The 18,366-nt window shown below is 41.9% G+C and overlaps 1 protein-coding gene across 5 annotated transcripts in view; it reads right to left on the reverse strand.

The window, feature by feature from the left end:
* The window catches only part of LOC134343917 (probable E3 ubiquitin-protein ligase HERC1), a 295,654-nt gene that overhangs the window by 48,211 nt on the left and 229,077 nt on the right, over positions 1–18,366 (reverse strand). For all 5 annotated transcript variants that reach the window (XM_063042842.1, XM_063042841.1, XM_063042839.1 and 2 more), the window contains 4 exons: positions 12,144–12,428; positions 4,271–4,336; positions 3,639–3,764; positions 1,518–1,656 (listed from right to left, as the gene is read on the reverse strand). In XM_063042842.1, the coding sequence (XP_062898912.1) occupies positions 1,518–1,656; positions 3,639–3,764; positions 4,271–4,336; positions 12,144–12,428 (616 nt within the window). The remainder of the gene's footprint in view (positions 1–1,517; positions 1,657–3,638; positions 3,765–4,270; positions 4,337–12,143; positions 12,429–18,366) is intronic.

Consider the following 18,366-nt stretch of genomic DNA (forward strand, 5'->3'; position numbering starts at 1 on the left):
AAGGTACTCTCCACTCTGTATCTAAAGATGTTTGTCAAAGTTCTAGATGACGTGCTGAATCTTTGCAAACTTCTAAGAAAGTAGAGGCATTTCTATGCCTTATTTGTTATCGCACTTATGTGCTGCTCCCAGGACAGATCCTCTGAAATGATAATGCCAAGGAATTTAAAGTTACTGACCCTCTCCACCTCTAATTCCCTGAAGAGGACTGGCTTATGGATCTCCATTTCTTCCTCCTTGGTCATCAATAATCAACCCTTCGGTTCTGCAGACATTGTGTGTGAGGTTGTTGTTGTGGCACCATTCAGCCAGATTTTCAATCACCCTCTTATACGTCACCACCTTTTTCAATCTCCCACCTTTGATTTGGCCAACAATAGTGTTGTCAGCAAATTTAAATATGGCATTGGAGCCTCAAGGTCATAAGTATAAAGTGAGTGCAGAGCAGTGGGCTAACACACAGCTTTATGGAGATCTGGTGCTGATGGCGACTGTGGAGGAGATGTTGCATCCTTGTGGTTTCTTTCTCACAATGATACTATTAGCTCAATCTGGAGTGATTTCCATGAGATATTTCGCTCATCTGTCTGACTGGATATTGATTATGACAAGACCAATCGAAGCAGTTAAAACAAAGAGGGCTCCATCAGAATTAATTTTCTCTACTTCTTGCCAAGTCACCTTTCCAAAAGATTGAATCTTCTTCAATCCTGGAACTGAAATCCTTTAGGAAGATCAGTTTGCATCCCTCAGGTTGCAGGATATGGTTTTTGTCCAGTGTCAAAGTAAAAGTCTGCCTTGGTCTTATTTGAAAATTCCAGGGTTGAGCATTTGAGCTGATGAATATGAGCAATATACGCTCAGTGGGCACTTTATTAGGTACAAAAGGTACCTAATAAAGTGACCACTGAGTATATTTCTGTATATTCATGGTCTTCTGCTGCAGCAGCCTATCCATTTCAAAGTTCGACATGTTGTGCATTTAGAGCCGCTCTGCTGCATTCCACTGATGTAACTTATGGTTATTTGAGTTACATCACCTTCCAGTTAGCTTGAACTAGTCTGGCCACTCTCCTCTGACCTCTCTCATTAACAAGGCATTTTTGCTCACAGAACTGCCACTCACTGGATGTTGTTTCTTTTTTTGCAATGTTCTCTGTAAACTCTAGAGCCTGTTGTGCATAAACATCTCAGGAAATCAGCAGTCTCTAAAATACTCAAACCACTCCATCTGGCACTAACAATCATTCTACGGTCAAAGTCACTTAGATCATATTTCTTCCCCATTCTGATGTTTGGTCTGAACAACAACTGAACCTCTTGACCATTGGCTGATTAAAATTATCGAGCAGGTATACAGGTGCACCTAATAAAGTGGCCACTGAGTGTGGGTTGTGTCTTTATAGAAATCTCAAACTGCATAAAATGATTCCCTGATTCCCTCTAACTGGTTAGAATCTGGATTAAAATTAATATTTAAGCAATTGCTTCAACTGTAGAGTGTTGCACATGCTTACCCTGCAAGGATGAAATAACAGTTGGAGTGTGAAGGTCATCAGAATTTCCTTGACCCAAGCGGCCATAGCTGCCTTCTCCAAAAGCTACAACGGTTCCATTAGCCTGGACAATAAAGGTACAGTTCTGCCCACAGACCACCTAGTCACAAGAAAAATGGAAGGGTAATTATATTGCATTGCACATTTTTATATAAGCAGCATCAGTGCTTTCTGAGCAGACAAAGACTTGAAACAGCTGTAGTAGTACTATGTGACTACATATGAACCATGGGCAAAGGAACAGCTGGTTCACTGAGGCATAGCTTTGAGGAGCCCAAGAAGTTCAATGAGACATTGAGAAAGCCAAAAAAAATTGCTTCAATTTGTGCCACAAACACTGCTTCCTAGCCACTGATGTATCAATTTTAGGCCACAGGTCACACCCTTTTAAAACTGTACTGTTCATTCCATGTCAGCTAATTCCACAAGAAAGCTTAACTCATCCGCCCATTAATCAAATACAGGTTGTTTACCCTTATCTGAAATTCCAAAATCTGAATACATGTGAAATACAATTATTTTTTGAGTGCTGACATGATGTCACAAATGGAAAATTCCACGAGACACAGGGAAGGTTCCCAGGCGATTAACAGGTTTTTATGCACTACAGACGATTCTGAGAAGTGACCTGACGTATGAAAAATAGAAAAACAGTGCATAAAGTGAAAAATAAAGATCTTGAGCATGTATTGAAAGAGTGGATTCACCAGCATCGGATTGAACATATGCTGCTTAATGGTATGCTGTTCATGAAACAAGTAAAGATCTATCATGACAAATTGAAAATTGAAGGTAACTGGCCCATGCACAAAATTATTAAAAATATTATACAAAACTAACCCCTCCCCCCCGCTCACAGTTGCTGTGGAATGAGCAGCTGTTTGAAATTGATGGCAGATATGGAATCCAGTGATAGACACGGTCGGGGGTGATCATTCAATTCCGACAGTCTGAGGAGGACCCAGCCATATATGTAATGTAAATAGATTCTGTTTTTGGACTTGGGTCCCACCCCCAAGGTATCTCATTATAATGATGCAAATATTCCAAGATTTGAAATCCAAGACCCTTACAGCCCCAAGCTGATAAGGGATGCCCAACCTGTACAGCTATTTAAATACTTCACCCTACATTCTTTTTCTGCTTTTCTTTTAAACACTTCCTCAGAAAATTACTACAAGAGTCTAAATTGCTTCAGAGGACTGTTTTCAAACAGATATCGAAAACATTAAATCATAAATAGAAATTAGGACATGTATTAAAAGATTGACCAATATAGTAACTTTAAGTTCTTAAAGGAGAGAGTTAATTTAGAGAGGAAATTACAGAACTTGATGTGTAGGAAGCCAAAGGCATGGGTACTATGCCAATCTTTTATTGGCAGCTCCATAGCAAACTACCAGCAACATCCTGTCCTTCAGATAGCTCTTCGCTAACTTTTACACCTGTACACTGAAATTCAGAAGTCAATGTTGGAAGTTGGCATTACAGAACTGTCCACTCAGCTTTATGCCAGATGTAGCTGGCATACCGTAGTTGGACCCAATTCAAGTGAATCAACCCTTTATGAAACAGTAACTACAGTATTTTATTTTACTTTACTTATTTTAGTATATTTTAATTAATTTTAAGTTGGTTATAATTTTAAGCAACTGCATTTTTAGATTTTTAAATGTTAATGTCATTTATAAATGTTTATGATTAGTAGAAACATTTGAAAATATTTTAGAAACCTTTGAGATAGCTTAATAGCTCTCACAAGATTGCATAAGGTAAGGCTTCATCATCATTACCACAGCAAAACTGGGACAAGATATTACCAGAATTCAGAAAGATATTACCAGAAAATAATACAAATAAATTTGTAACAATTCCTTACATTATAATCACAAAGACTTATTCAGAACATGGCTTTATCCCAATGTGGAAAATGCTGAGATCAAGAGAGTTACAGCTAACATTCAAAGAGTTGTCAAGTAGGTTAACTGTAGTTGCATAATTTTAATCTTCAAAATTTTATTTACATTGAAGTTAATAATTTCTAACTTGGAACTTCCAGCTGAAAGAAAACAAAATCTTTACCAGCACAGCCTGTGTCAAAGAAGGTGCAAGAGTCGGTACTAAGGCACTACTTCCAGCATCAGACAGTTGTCCGTGATGTCCACTTCCCCACAGAAATACATCACTTTTGCCACCTAGTTGCCACTCCTAAAAAAAGCAAATCTTACATTATTCACATATGACGATAAGGAAAAGATGATACGTCTGATCTGATACATCAAATCATTTTCACTTAACAATATAAGGATGAATACAATCTATTTGTAAGTTCTAAGTGCAAGGGTCTTTTATACATCAAACTAGGTACTCTCAAACCCATTTTGACACCTTTAATCTAACAGCACAGAACTGACAGAAACTCTACCAATCTGCCAGACTTAGTTGAGACAATTAACATAAAATTCAGGGGTAAAGAATAATTCTTCGAGCTGAGATATTAAATCTCTCTCACTCTCTGCAGATGTTGAGTATTTCTAATATCTATTTTACTCTTTTGAGACTGTTACAAAGGCATTTTGAAGACAAGGGCAGCATACAACTAGCTTTCCAGATACTATATATAGAGTTTTTATTGTTTCATGCCATCAAGTAACCTAATTAATACAAAATTAGGAAAATAATTTTCAATTGTGTACATCATGCAAACTTCTTACCTCTGGTTTAGATGTGGCCCAGGTCATTAACTGCTCATCCATAACATAACTCCAGTTGTTGTTTTCCTGTTAAATGAAAATATATACTGATCATTTGTAATAGGAAAAGGAAACTTATTGAATAAAATAACTATTATTTGTATCATTGTGCCATTAACTTCATTATTATTTAATTTTATAATTCAAAAGCTTCAGTTAACAATCTCAGATTAAAACGAAACTGCAATTTTACTCCTTTAAAATTGCCTTGTCATAGTTTTACCACACAGATAGCAGCCTTTCAGCACACGCCAGTTAACAAAGATCTGCTCACAGACTAGGTGGGCTGAAGGGCCTGGTTTTATGCTGTATTGCTTTATGACTATCCCTTAGATCATTATTTCCATACTTATACACACACATTTTAGCCTGTTTCTTTGGCACTATTAAATTTAATGGCAGTAGGTTTAAGTTTGACTCCAAAATGTGAGGCGACATTCAGTGCAAAATTAAAGAAATACTCAACACAAAATATTCTGCAGATGCTGGGGTCAAAGCTAGGGTCAAAGCTGGGGTCCATAGATGCTGCCTGGCCTACTGAGTTCCTACAGCATTTTGTGTGTGTTGTTTGGATTTCCAGCATCTGCAGATTTTCTCTTGTTTGTTAACAGATTTTGGAAATGTTTCTTGAGTGATAAATATTGTTTTGAATAAACTTCTTTAAGTTGAATTTGAATTCTACCTGGGGAGGAAAATGGAGTATTTCTTTAAACAACGCTCACAACACGCTGGAGGAACTCAGCAGGTTGGGCAGCATCCGTGGAAACGATCAGTCAACGTTTCGGGCCGGCACCCTTCATCAGGACTGAAGAGGGAGGGGGCAGAGGAATCCAAACAACACACACAAAATGTTGGAGGAACTCAGTAGGCCAGGCAGCATCTATGGAAAAGCATAAACAGTTGATATTTTGGGCTGAGGTCCTTCTTCAGGACTGGAGAAAAGCGATGAGAAGTCAGTGTAAGAAGGTGCAGGGAGGGGAGGAAGAAGTACAAGGTAGTATTTGATAGGTGAAACCAGGAGAGGGGGAAGGGTGAAGTAAAGAGCTGGAAAGTTGATTGGTGAAAGAGATAAAGGGCTGGAAAGAGGGGAATCTGATAGGAGAGGACAGAAGGTCATGGAAGCAAGGGCAGGGGTGGAGTATCAGAGGGGGGTGATGGGCAGGTAAGGAGATAGGGTGAGAGAGAGAAATGGGAATGAATAGGAATGGGGAATGGTGAATGGGGGCGGGGGTGCAATTACAAGTAGTTTGAGAAGTTGATATTCATGCCATCAGGTTGGAGGCTGCCCAGATGGAATATATGGTGTTGTTCCTTCAAACTGAGTGTGGCCTCATCAAGGTAGTCGAGGAGGCTATGGACAGACATATCGGAATGGGAATGGAAAGTAGAATTAAAATGAGTGGCCACTGGGAGATCTCGCTTTTTCTGGTGGATGGAGCATAGGTGCTCGGCAATGCAATCTCCTAATCTATGTCGGGTCTCACCGATATATAGGAAGCCACATTAGGAACACTGAATACAGTAGATGACTCCAACAGATTCACAGGTGAAGTGTTTGTTATCACCGGCATGTGATGTGCAATTTGTTAACTTAGCAGCAGCAATTCAATGCAATATATAATATAGAAGAGAGAACAAAATAATAATAAGTAAATCAATTACAGTATACTTATATTGAATAGATTAAAAAACTTGCAAAAAAACAGAAATACTGTATACAGGTGTCCCCCGCTTTTCGAACGTTCGCTTTACGAAACCTCAGTGTTATGAAAGACCTACATTAGTACCCTGTTTTCGCTTTCAGAAGGTGCTTTCACTGTTACGAAGAAAGGCAGCGCGCGATGAAAGGCAGCGTGCGATGAAAGGCAGCGCGCACCCCAAGCAGCCGCTGTCCCCCGGATTTGGAACGGCATTGCTTAAACCTGTTGCACTGAGCAGCTGTTAGCAAGATGAGTTCTAAGGTGTCGGAAAAGCCTGAAAGAGCTCGTAAGGGTGTTACACTTAGCGTAAAACTAGACATAATTAAGCATTTCGATCGTGGTGAACGAAGCAAGGACAAAGTGAGTTTGGCTTGCGGAAGCTGACGAAGATGATGTTGAAGAGGTTTTGGCATCTCATGACCAAGAACTGATAGATGAAGAGCTGATGCAATTGGAAGAGGAAAGGATAACAATCGAAACCGAATGCAGTAGCGAAAGTGAAGCAATGGATGAGATGACACCCCCGTGTCCCACCACCCCGTCGCCTGGGCCCCGGACAGATACTGCACTGATTCGCGGAGAATGCAGCAGTAGCCGGGAGGCACACAGCACATCTTTAAGAAAAAAGCCGAAATAAACATGCTGATTAATTAGATGCTGCCGACACGTAATTGTTGGCCCAGATCAGAGGCGATGCAATCGGCAATCGGCACTGATCTGCGCCGACATTTATGTGTCGGGCAGCACCTAATTAATTAGCATGTTTATTTCGGCTTTTTTCTTAAAGACGTGCTGTGTGCCTCCTGGCTACCGCTGCGTTCTTCACGGCAATGTATCAGTCGGCGGCCTGGAGGTGGGGGCCACTACACCACCCCAACCTGCGACGACTCAGTCTAACACACCATCATCAATGTGCTCGGCAAGCTGTTTTCCCGATTCCGGTAAGTGATACTACACTGTACATACATTATTTCTACTTCATATAGACTGTGTATTTTTACGTGTTATTTGGTAGATTTGGCAGCTTCATAGTTTAAAGTTTACTGGAGAGCGCGTTTATGCCAACAGCGCTTGTGTGAGATTTTCTGCTGAGAGCGCTTGCGTGAGATTTTCGCTATGGAGATCTGTGTAGGCAATCGTTGTAGAGAAGTATTTCTACTTTATATAGGCTGTGTATTTATCATATCATTCCTGCTTTTACTATATGTTACTGTTATTTTAGATTTTATGTGTTATTTGGCATGATTTGGTAGGTTATTTTTGGGTCTGCAAACGCTCACAAAATTTTCCCATATAAATAAATGGTAATTTCTTCTTTGCTTTACGACATTTCGGCTTACGAACCGTTTCATAGGAACGCTCTACCTTTGGATGGCGGGGGAAAGCTGTATTAAAAAGTGAGGTAGTGTCCAAGGGTTCAATGTCCATTTAGGAATCGGATGGCAGACAGCAAGAAGCCGTTCCTGAATCGCTGAGTGTGTGCCTTCAGTGATACCTCCTACCTGATGGTAACAGTGAGAAATAGGTTTGCCCTGGGTGCTGGAGGTCCTTAATAATGGATGCTGCCTTTCTGAGACACTGCTCCCTGAAGATGTCCTAGGTACTTTGTAGGATAGTACCCAAGATGGAGCTGACTAGATTTACAAACTTCTGCAGCTTTTTTCGGTCCTGTGCAGTAGCCCCTCCATAACAGACAGTAATGCAGCCTGTCAGAATGCTCTCCACGGTACATCTATAGAAGTTTTTGAGTGTATTTGTTGACATGCCAAATTTCTTCAAACTCCTAATGCAGTATAGCTGTTCTCTTGCCTTCTTTATAACTGTATCGATATGTTGGGACCAGGTTAGATCCTCAGAGATCTTGATACTCAGGAACTTGAAACTGCTCACGCTCTCCACTTCTGATCTCTCTGTGAGGATTGGTATGTGTTCCTTCATCTTACCCTTCCTGAAGTCCACAATCAACTCTTTCATCTTACTGACGTTGAGTGCCAGGTTGTTGCTGCGGCACTACTCCGATAGTTGGCACATCTCACTCCTGTATGCCTTCTCGTCTCCACCTGAGATTCTACCAACAATGGTTGCATCATCAGCACATTTATAGATGGTATTTGAGCTATTCCTAGCCACACAGAGAGTATACAGAGAGTAGAGCAGTGGGCTAAGCATGTATCCCTGAGGTGATCATCAGCGAGGAGGATATGTTATCACCAATCAGCACAGATTGTGGTCTTCTGGTTAGGAAGTTGAGGATCCAATTGCAAAGGGAGATACAGGGGCCCAGGTTTTGCAACTTTTCAATCAGGATTGTGGGAATGATGGTAGAAAATGCTGAGCTATAGTCAATGAATAGCATCCTGACATAGGTGTTTGTGTTGTCCAGGTGGTCTAAAGCCATGTGGAGAGCCATTGAGATTGCGTCTGCCGTTGACCTATTGTGGTGATAGGTAAATTGCAATGGGTCCAGGTCCTTGCTGAGGCAGGAGTTCATTCTAGTCATGACCAACGTCTCAAATCATTTCATTAACTGTCGATGTGAGTGCTACTGGGCGATAGTCATTAAGGCAGCTCACATTATTCTTCCTAGGCACTGGTATAATTGTTCCCAATTGTTCCAACTGGGAACTTCTGCCCGTAGCAGTGAGAAGTTGAAAATGTTCTTGAACAGTCCTGCTAGTTGATTGGCACAGGTTTTCGGAGCCTTACAAGGTACTCCATTGGGACCTTCTGCCTTGTTCACTCTCCTTAAAGAAAGCCTAACATTGGCCTCTGAGACAGAGATCACAGGGTCATCAGGTGCAGCAGGGATCTTCACAGCTGTAGTTGTGTTCTCCCTTTTAAAGCCGTCATAGAAGGTGTTGTGTTCATCTGGTAGTGAAGCATCACTGCTATTCATGCTATTGGGTTTTGCTTTGTAGGAAGTAATGCATTGCAAACCCTGCCAGAGCTGCCGTGCATCCGATGTCGCCTCCAACCTCGTTCGAAATTGTCTCTTCACCCTTGAAAAAACCCTTTGCAAATCATACCTGGTTTTCTGGTACAGGTCTGGGTCATCAGACTTGAATGCCACAGATCTATCCTTAGCAGATAACGTACCTCCTGGTTCATCCACGACTTTTGGTTTGGGAATGTACAGTAAGTCTTTGTAGGCAGACACTCATCCACACAGGTTTTAATGAAGTCGGTAACAACTGCAGCATACTCGTCCAGATTCGAAGATGAATCCCTGAATACAATCCAGTCCACCAATTCAAAGCACTCCTGTGCTTCCCTTGTCCATACCCTCATGGTCCTCACTGCTGGTGCTGCAGTCTTCAGTCTTTGCCTTCACTCGGAGTAGAAGTACAGCCAGGTGATCAGATTTCCCGAAGTAAGGGCGTGGAATAGCATGGTAGGCATTCTTGACGGTGGTGTAGCAATGGTTCAGTGTGTTGTTTCCTCTGGTATTGCAAGTGATCTGTCTCTCCTCGAAGGACTGTTTAGGGCCCTAAAAGTTAGTTAAGGAGAAGGTGCAGGGGCAGGCGTGGCACTTGTTGCCTTGCAAGGATAAGTGACATGAGGGAGAACAGTGGGGAGGGACGGACGTTCAAGGGAGTTATGTAGGGAGCGGTCCCTGCGGAAAGCAGAAAGTGGGGGGTCGAGGGAAAGAAGTGCTTGGTAGTGGGATCCCATTTGAGATGGCATAAGTTATGAAGAATTATGTGCTGGCTGCGAAGGCTGGTGGGGTGGTAGGTGAGGACAAGAGAACCTTATTCCTGGTGGGGTGGCAGGTGGATGAGGCGAGGGCAGAGGTGCATGAAATGGAAGAGATATGGTTGAGGGCAGTGCTTATGGTGGAGGAAGGAAAGCCCCTTTCTTTGAAAAAGGAGGACATCAGCTATAGCTCAGCATTTTCTACCATCATTCAATAACATCATTCCCACAATCCTGATTGAGACGTTGCAGAACCTGAGCCTCTGTACCTCCCTCTGCAATTGGATCCTCAACTTCCTAACTAGAAGACCACAGTCTGTGCGGATTAGTGATAACAAATCCTCTTCGCTGACGATCAACACTGGCACACCTCAGGGGTGTGTGCTTAGCCCACTGCTCTACTCTCTGTATATACATGACTGTGTGGCCAGGCAGAGCTCAAATACCATCTACAAATTTGTTGATGATACAACCATTGTTGGTAGAATCTCAGGTGGTGATGAGAGGGTATACAGGAGTGAGATATGCCAACTAGTGGAATGGTGCCGCAGCAACAACCTGACACTCAACTTCAGTAAGACAAAAGAGATGATTGTGGACTTCAGGAAGGGTAAGACGAAGGAACACATACCAATCCTCATAGAGGGATCAAAAGTGGAGAGAGTGAGCAGTTTCAAGATTCTGGGTGTCAAGATCTCTGAGGATCTAACCTGGTCCCAACAGATTTTTGTAGTCATAAAGAAGGCAAGACAGCGGCTATACTTCATTAGGAGTTTGAAGTGATTTGGCATGTCAACAAATACACTCAAAAACTTCTATAGATGTACCCTGGAGAGCATTCTGACAGGCTGTATCACTGTCTGGCACGGAGGGGCTACTGCACTGGACCGAAAGAAGCTGCAGAAGGTTGTAAATCTATCAGCTCCATCTTGGGTACTAGCCTACAAAGTACCCAGGACATCTTTAGGGAATGGTGTCTCAGAAAGGCAGTGTCCATTATTAAGGACCTCCAGCACCCAGGGCATGCCCTTTTCTCACTGTTACCATCAGGTAGGAGGTACAGAAGCCTGAAGGCACACACTCAGCGATTCAGGAACAGCTTCTTCTCCTCTGCCATCCGATTCCTGAATGGACTTTGAAGCTTTGGACACTAACTCACTTTTTTAATATACAGTATTTCTATTTTTGCATATTTTTAAATAATCTATTCAATATGTGTAATTTACTTGTTTATTTATTGTGTTTTATTTTATTTATTTATTTTTTTTCTGTCTCTGCTAGGTTATGAATTGCATTGAACTGCTGCTGCAAAGTTAACAAATTTCACGTCACATGCCGATGATAACAAACCTGATTCTGGTTCTGAAATGGACCATGTAAATTTGAGGGCAGGGTGAAAATTGGAGGGAAAATTGATGAGGTCGATGGGCTCAGCATGGGGGCAGGAAGCAGCACCATTGCAGTTGCCTATGTAGCGAAGGAGAAGTTGGAGTGTGATACTGGTGTAGGTTTGGAACATAGACTGGTCCACACAGCTGAGAAAAAGTCAGGCTTAGCTGGGACCCATGCAAGTGCCCATGGCTACACCTTTCATTTGAAGGAAGTGGGAGGAGCACAAGCTAAAATTATTGAGGGTGAGGACCAGTTCCACCAGATGGAGGAGAGTAGTGCTAGGGGAGGAACCGGTTGTGTCTGGTGTCCAGAAAGAAATGGAAAGCTTTGAAGCCTTCCTGCTGGGGGATGGAGATGTATAGAGACTGGACATCCACAGTGAAAATGAGACGATTGCGGTCAGGGAACTTAAATTATTGAAAAGATCAAGAGCGTGTGAAGTGTCAAGAATGTTGGTAGGAAGGGACTGAACCGGGTGGCGGGGAGGGGGATAAAACAGAGTCGAGGTATGCAGATATAAGGCAGTGGGGCAGGAACAAGCAGAAACAATGGGTCTACCTGGATAAGTAGGTTTGTGGATTTTGGGTAGGAGGTAAAAACGGGAGATGCAGGGTAAGAGAACTATGAGGTTGGTGGCAGTGGATGAGAGATCCCCAGAGTTAATAAAGTTGATAATGGCGTGGGAGATAATGGCCTGTTGCTCCTTAGTGGGGTCCTTTTCAAGGAGTAAGTAAGAGGAGGTGTCTGACAGTTGTCGCCTGGCCTCAGCAAGGTAGAGGTCAGTCTACCAGACTGCAACAGCATCCCCTTTATCTACAGGCTTGATGGTGACATTAGGATTAAAGATTTAAACAGCAGGAACTCAATGTGGCTATAAGAATAAGAACACAATCATAATCAATTGCAAAGTTGTAGTTAAGTTGACAATAGTGCAATTCATCAATAATTAAAAGCACTCACTAATCTATCATAACTATTATTTTTGAAGAGGTTAAATCAAATATTTATTCATGGAGCATACATATAAAAGTTAATTTTTAAAATCCTACCAATGCTTTGACGAATTCTGAATCTGAAACTTGACTGAAGTCTGGAATGTTAAAGGCTTCTGGGAAGGTGGTTCCTTTTGCCAGCGCTTCAGCACTCTTAATAGTAGCAGAGAAAGTTGACAGCCAAGCCCATTCATGTGAAACAGGTTCTAGGGTACTGATTTTATGGTGAGGGGGTTCAGCGGTTCTGGAAAGGAAGTGGTCTACACCAAGACCAACTGCAAGGGAAGACAAACTTTGTAGAAAGATGCTGTGTACCAGTTGATCTCCACAGGTTACATGCGGCTGGAAGGAAAAAATTCAAAACACATGAATTTTATTTGTACTTTGATTAACTGTTGTCAATAGCTGCCACGGTCTCCAATAATTTACTGAAAGATCCATTTACTTAGTAAACCAAACTGCAGAGTCTTTATTTCCACCACTAAATCAGATAGGTCATCATGCTAACATGTCACACTGTTATAGTTTAATTATTTTGTTATCTCTATATTAAAAAAACTATCTAATTGTCCAGTGAAAATTCCTAGGTTTTGACTTAAAATTAATCTACATTATTTAATCCCCATCAAATGCACTATAAAGATAACTTTTCAGTACTACTGCCAAAGTGACTTTCTTGCAGAGTTTGTTTTTCTGATGGGGTGTATAAATGAAAACCCACACAATGTGCTGCCCAGAATTTTCCATAAACTTTAGAAATATTGCCCATATAGTCAAGGAACTATTCTTATTTTTATTGATGAACACAATGGTAAGTACATTTAATGGAACCTAGTTCACACATTCATTATTCTAGAAAGGACTTTCTCTGGGCTCTTGCACCAGTTAGAACTTGCCAATTATCTGCACTGAGCTGTGGAACTGGAGGTCAAGTCATTAACTGCTCAGGTTAATTATCCTTGATTTTGAACTGGCCCCAGAGATAAATATGATAAATATACCCGTGAAAAAAGAATGCTGGGAAATTAACCAGTATTTATATGTGGCTTTATGCAGTGCATAAGTGAAAAAGGTTCAGTATAACTTCCCTGCTTTCACATTCCAGGTCCTTATTGATAAAGTCAGAATTTATTTATTGAGATACAGTGAGAAATAGGCTCTTTTGGCCCTTCAAGCCATGCCGCCCAGCAGTCCCCTGATTTAATTCGAGCCTAATCACGGGACAATTTACTAACCCAATTAACCTACTAACCAGCATGTCTTTGGACTGTGGGAGGAAACCAGAGCACCTGGAGGAAACCCACACAGTCGGGGAGAACGTACAAACTCCTTACAGGCAGTGGTGGGAAATGAACCCGAGCTGCCTATACTGTAAAGCATTTGTGCTAAACACTACATTACTGTGCTGTAGCCCTTAATTTGCTCTCAATCTGTTCTGCTAAACCTGCACAGGGCAACATGACTCACAGCTCCTGTGACCCAGATTTCACACAAAGCTTCATTTCAGTCTGACAGTATGGCTTATCACTGAATGCTCCAGTATCCTCCCATATGCCAGGTTAATGGGCTTCCCCTTGGTGTAGACTCGAGACAAAAAGAATCAAAAGAGAGCTGATGTGCATATATAAAATGAGTTGTAGTATTACAGTGAAATAGAGCACAATTCCTTCTACAGTTCACAATACCACTGAATTTGTGCCATCTGCAGATTTAGAAATTGTGCCTTATATCTCGCCAACCCTTTCCTCAAGTTTAGATCAAATAGAGCTGATGGTCCCAACACCAATCACTAAAGAATGCAACTACAGTCCAATCTCAAAAGCAACCACAATGCTCTCTTGTCCAGTACTTTCACCTATCTTTGTATTCATGCTGTTAAAGTTCCTTTAATGCCACATGCCTCAGTTATGCTGATAAACATGCTATTTGGCACCTTATTATCCTTAAGATCAATGACTTCTTGACCAGCAGACCACAATCAGCAACACCTCTGCCAACGTTACTTTCAACACTGCTATCCCACAGGGCTGTGTCTTCAACTCCCTATACTCTCATAACTATGTGGCCAAATTCTGCTCTAACTCTATTTACAGTTTGTAGATTACACCACTCTGGTTGGTCCCAACTCAAATAATAACCAGTCGGAATAAAAGAAAGAGACATTAGTGACAATGAGTCATGACAACCAACTTTCCCTCAATGTCATCAAAACTAAAGAGCCTTCAGGAAGGGGCAGAGGCTCTTCTTTACATTAATAGTGTTGAGGTCGAGAGGGTTGAGAACTTCAGGTTCCTTGAAGTGAAAATCACCAATAGCCTGTCCAACTACAACCATGTAGATGGCATGGATGAGAAAGCTCATTAACACCGCGACTTCCTTTGGAGGCTAAAGAAATTTGGCATGACCCTTTTGACCTCACCAATTTTTATCGTTACACTACAGAAAACATCCTATCACGATGCATCATACCGTGGTATGGCAACTGCTCTGCCTGTGACCCCAAGAAACTGCAGAGGGTAGTGAACATAGTTCAGCAGATTACGGAGATCAGCTTCCCCTCTGTGGACTCTGTCTGCACTTTTTTGTGGCCTTGATAATGCAGCCAAAGAGCAGCCAACATAATCACCCACCCCAGACATTCGCTGCTCCTTCCCTTCCCATCAGGCAGATGATACAAAAGCCTGGAAGTATGTATCACCAGGCTCAAGGACAGCTTCTAACCCACTGCTGTAAGACTATTGCATCATTTCCTACTACAATAAGATACAGTGGCATGCAAAAGTTTGGGCACCCCCGGTCAAAATTTCTGTTGCTGTTGTGACGGGGTCCTGAATTACCCTATGAACCGTGCTTTTGGAAAGAGAGAGACAGAGAGAGGTGTCCAACACAGACACCTTGTTAAAAAGAGAGAGAAAGAAAGAAAGAAAGAGAGAGAGAGAGAGAGGCGAAGACTGCTCACCGCATGTTTATACTTTCTGCAAGGACACTAGCTGCTTCCAAGTTCTTATAGAGAGAGAAGGGAGGAGCTGCTTAATGGACAGTTGGTATTCAGCATGGTGAGATAAATAGAAGGTCAACTGTTAGACCTACAGACACATGGTTTTGGACTGAATGAACTTTGCTGTGCCCACAGAAAAGGTGGGCTTTGGAGGATCCATCAGGCAGATCGATCAGTGGCTCTTGCAGTGTGAAAAGGGTGTGACCGGTGGGGAGTTATTCGTGTGTCCACCCTCGCCTGGGTTGATAATTCCACCACAGAAGAATGGTCCCCTTTGTTGTGGTCACAGTCGGTGACTTCTAAAGGATTTCGGAGGACAACGGGAAGATCGATGGTGTCAGCTCACCTGAAGACTCAAATCTCTCCCTCTCTCTCTCTCTCCATCACTACTCAACTCAATACCACGAACTGAACTGAACTTTACTCATCTTCGTAAGACTATCTATTTACCCCTAGACTTGAAGAAGCTTGGTTTTCATATATTTCCACACTTACTTATATGTATAATTATTGTTAACCTGTTTGATTTATCTGCATGTATATTACTGTATTGTGTAGTTACTAATAAATACCATTGGTTAATAGCAATACTGGAGTCCAAAGTGTTTTCTATTTCTGCTGGTTGCTTAACCCATCACAGGGTACGTGACACTGTGAATAGCTAAGCGAGTAAAAGATAACCTGATTTCCAAAAGGAATAAAGTTAAAGATGACACATTTCTTTAATATTTTAAGCAAGATTACTTTTTTATTTCCATCTTTTACAGTTTCAAAATAACAAAAAAAGAGAAGGGCCTGAAGAAAAAGTTTGGGCACCCTGCATGGTCAGTATTTAGTAACACCCCCTTTGGCAAGTATCACAGCTTGTAAACGCTTTATGTAGCCAGCTAAGAGTCTTTCAATTCTTGTTTGGGTGGTTTTTGCCCATTCTTCCTTGCAAAAGGCTTCTAGTTCTGTGAGATTCTTGGGCCGTCTTGTATGCACGGCTCTTTTGAGGTCTATCCACAGATTTTCGATGATGTTTAGGTCGGGGGACTGTGAGGGCCATGGCAAAACCTTCCGCTTGCACCTCTTGTGGATTTTGAGGTGTGTTTAGGATCATTATCCTGTTGTAGAAGCCATCCTCTTTTCATCTTCAGCTTTTTTACAGACAGTGTGATATTTGCTTCCAGAATTTGCTGGTATTTAATTGAATTCATTCTCCCCTCTACCAGTGAAATGTTCCCCGTACCACTGGCTGCAACACAAGCCCAAAGCATGATCGATTCACCCCCGTGCTTAACAGTTGGAGAGGTGTTCTTTTCATGAAATTCTGCACCCTTTTTTCTCCAAACATACCTTTGTTCATTGCGGCCAAAATGTTCTATTTAAACTTCATCAGTCCACAGGACTTGTTTCCAAAATGCATCAGGCTTGTTTAGATGTTTCTTTGCAAACTTCTGATGCTGAATTTTGTGGTGAGGATGCAGGAAAGGTTTTCTTCTGATGACTCTTCCATGAAGGTCATATTTGTGCAGATGTCGGCACCACCACTCCAGAGTCTGCTAAATCTTCCAGAAGGTCTTTTGTAGTCAAATGGGGGTTTTGATTTGCCTTTCTAGCAATCCTACGAGCAGTTCTCTCAATAAGTTTTCTTGGTCTTTCAGACCCCAACTTGACCTCCACCGTTCCTGTTATCTGCCATTTCTTAATTACATTACGAGCTGAGGAAATGGCTTCCTAAAAGTGCTTTGCTATCTTCTTGTAGCCTTCTCCTGCTTTGTGGGCATTATTTATTTTAATTTTCAGAGTGCTAGGCAGCTGCTTAGAGGAGCCCATGGCTGCTGATTATTGGGACAAGGTTTGAGGAGTTAGGGTATTTATAAAATTATGAAATTTGCATCACCTGGCCTTTCCTAATGATGACTGTGAACAAGCCATAGCCCTAACAAGCTAATTAAGGTGTGAGACCTTGGTAAAAGTTATCTGAGAGCTCAAATCTCTTGGGGTGCCCAAACTTTTGTATGGTGCTCCTTTCCCTTTTTTCCCACTCTAAAATTGTGCAAAACACAAAGAATACACTAATCTTGCTTAAAATGTTGAAAAGAATGTTTCATCTTCAACTTTATGACTTTTGGAGATCAGTTCATCTTTTACTCACTTAACTATTCACAGTTGCAGAAATTTTGACTAGGGGTGCCCGAACTTTTGCATGCCATTGTAGACTCTTGACCTTAGAATTTATGTTGTAATGACCTTGCAACTGAATGTCTAACTGCACTACACTTCCTCTAGAACTGCAGCACTTTTATCTGCATTCCATTATTGTTTAACCGTGTTCTAACTCAATGTACTGTTGTAATGAAATGATTTGTATGAATGGTATGCAAGACAAGATTTTCACTGTACCTCAGTACAAGTGACAATAATAAATCAATTTACCATTAAAAAAATTGTATCAAGGGTAAACACAACTTGTCCTTAACTGATTAGTGAAGGACTTTGTTAATCTATTTTCCTCCAGGCAAACATTAATTCTGTCCTGGATCAATGTTTCTAAAACCGGTGCCCAAGCTACGCACACAAAAAATGCTGGTGAACGCAGCAGGCCAGGCAGCATCTCTAGGAAGAGGTACAGTCAACGTTTCGGGCCGGGACCCTTCGTCAGGACTAACTGAAAGAAGAGATAGTAAGAGATTTGAAAGTGGGAGGGGGAGGGGGGAGATCCAAAATGATAGGAGAAGACAGGAGGGAGAGGGAGGGAGCTAAGAGCTGGAAAGTTGATTGGCAAAAGGGATACAAGGCTGGAGAAGGGAGAGGACCATGGGACAGGAGGCCGAGGGAGAGAGAAAGGGGGAGGGGAGCCCAGAGGATGGAGAACAGGCAAGGAGTTATAGTGGGAGGGACAGAGGGAGAAAAAAGAGAGAGAGAAAAAAAGGAGGGGGGAGAGAGAGAAAATCCATAAATAAATAAATAAATAAGCGATGGAGTATGATGGGGAGGAGGGGCTTTAACGGAAGTTAGAGAAGTCAATGTTCATGCTATCAGGTTGGAGGCTACTAAGGTGTTGTTCCTCCAACCTGAGTGTGGCTTCATCTTGACAGTAGAGCAGGCCATAGATAGACATATCTGAATGGAACTGGGATGTGGAATTAAATGTGTGGCCACTGGGAGATCCTGCTTTCTCCGGCAGACAGAGCGTAGGTGTTCAGCAAAATGGTCTCCCAGCCTGCGTCGGGTCTTGCTAATATTTAGAAGGCCGCACCGGGAGCACTGGTATGTCACCTCAGCCGACTCACAGGT

The sequence above is a fragment of the Mobula hypostoma genome, chromosome 3, assembly GCF_963921235.1.
Source record: "Mobula hypostoma chromosome 3, sMobHyp1.1, whole genome shotgun sequence".
In the NCBI taxonomy this organism is placed as follows: Eukaryota; Metazoa; Chordata; class Chondrichthyes; order Myliobatiformes; family Myliobatidae; genus Mobula; species Mobula hypostoma.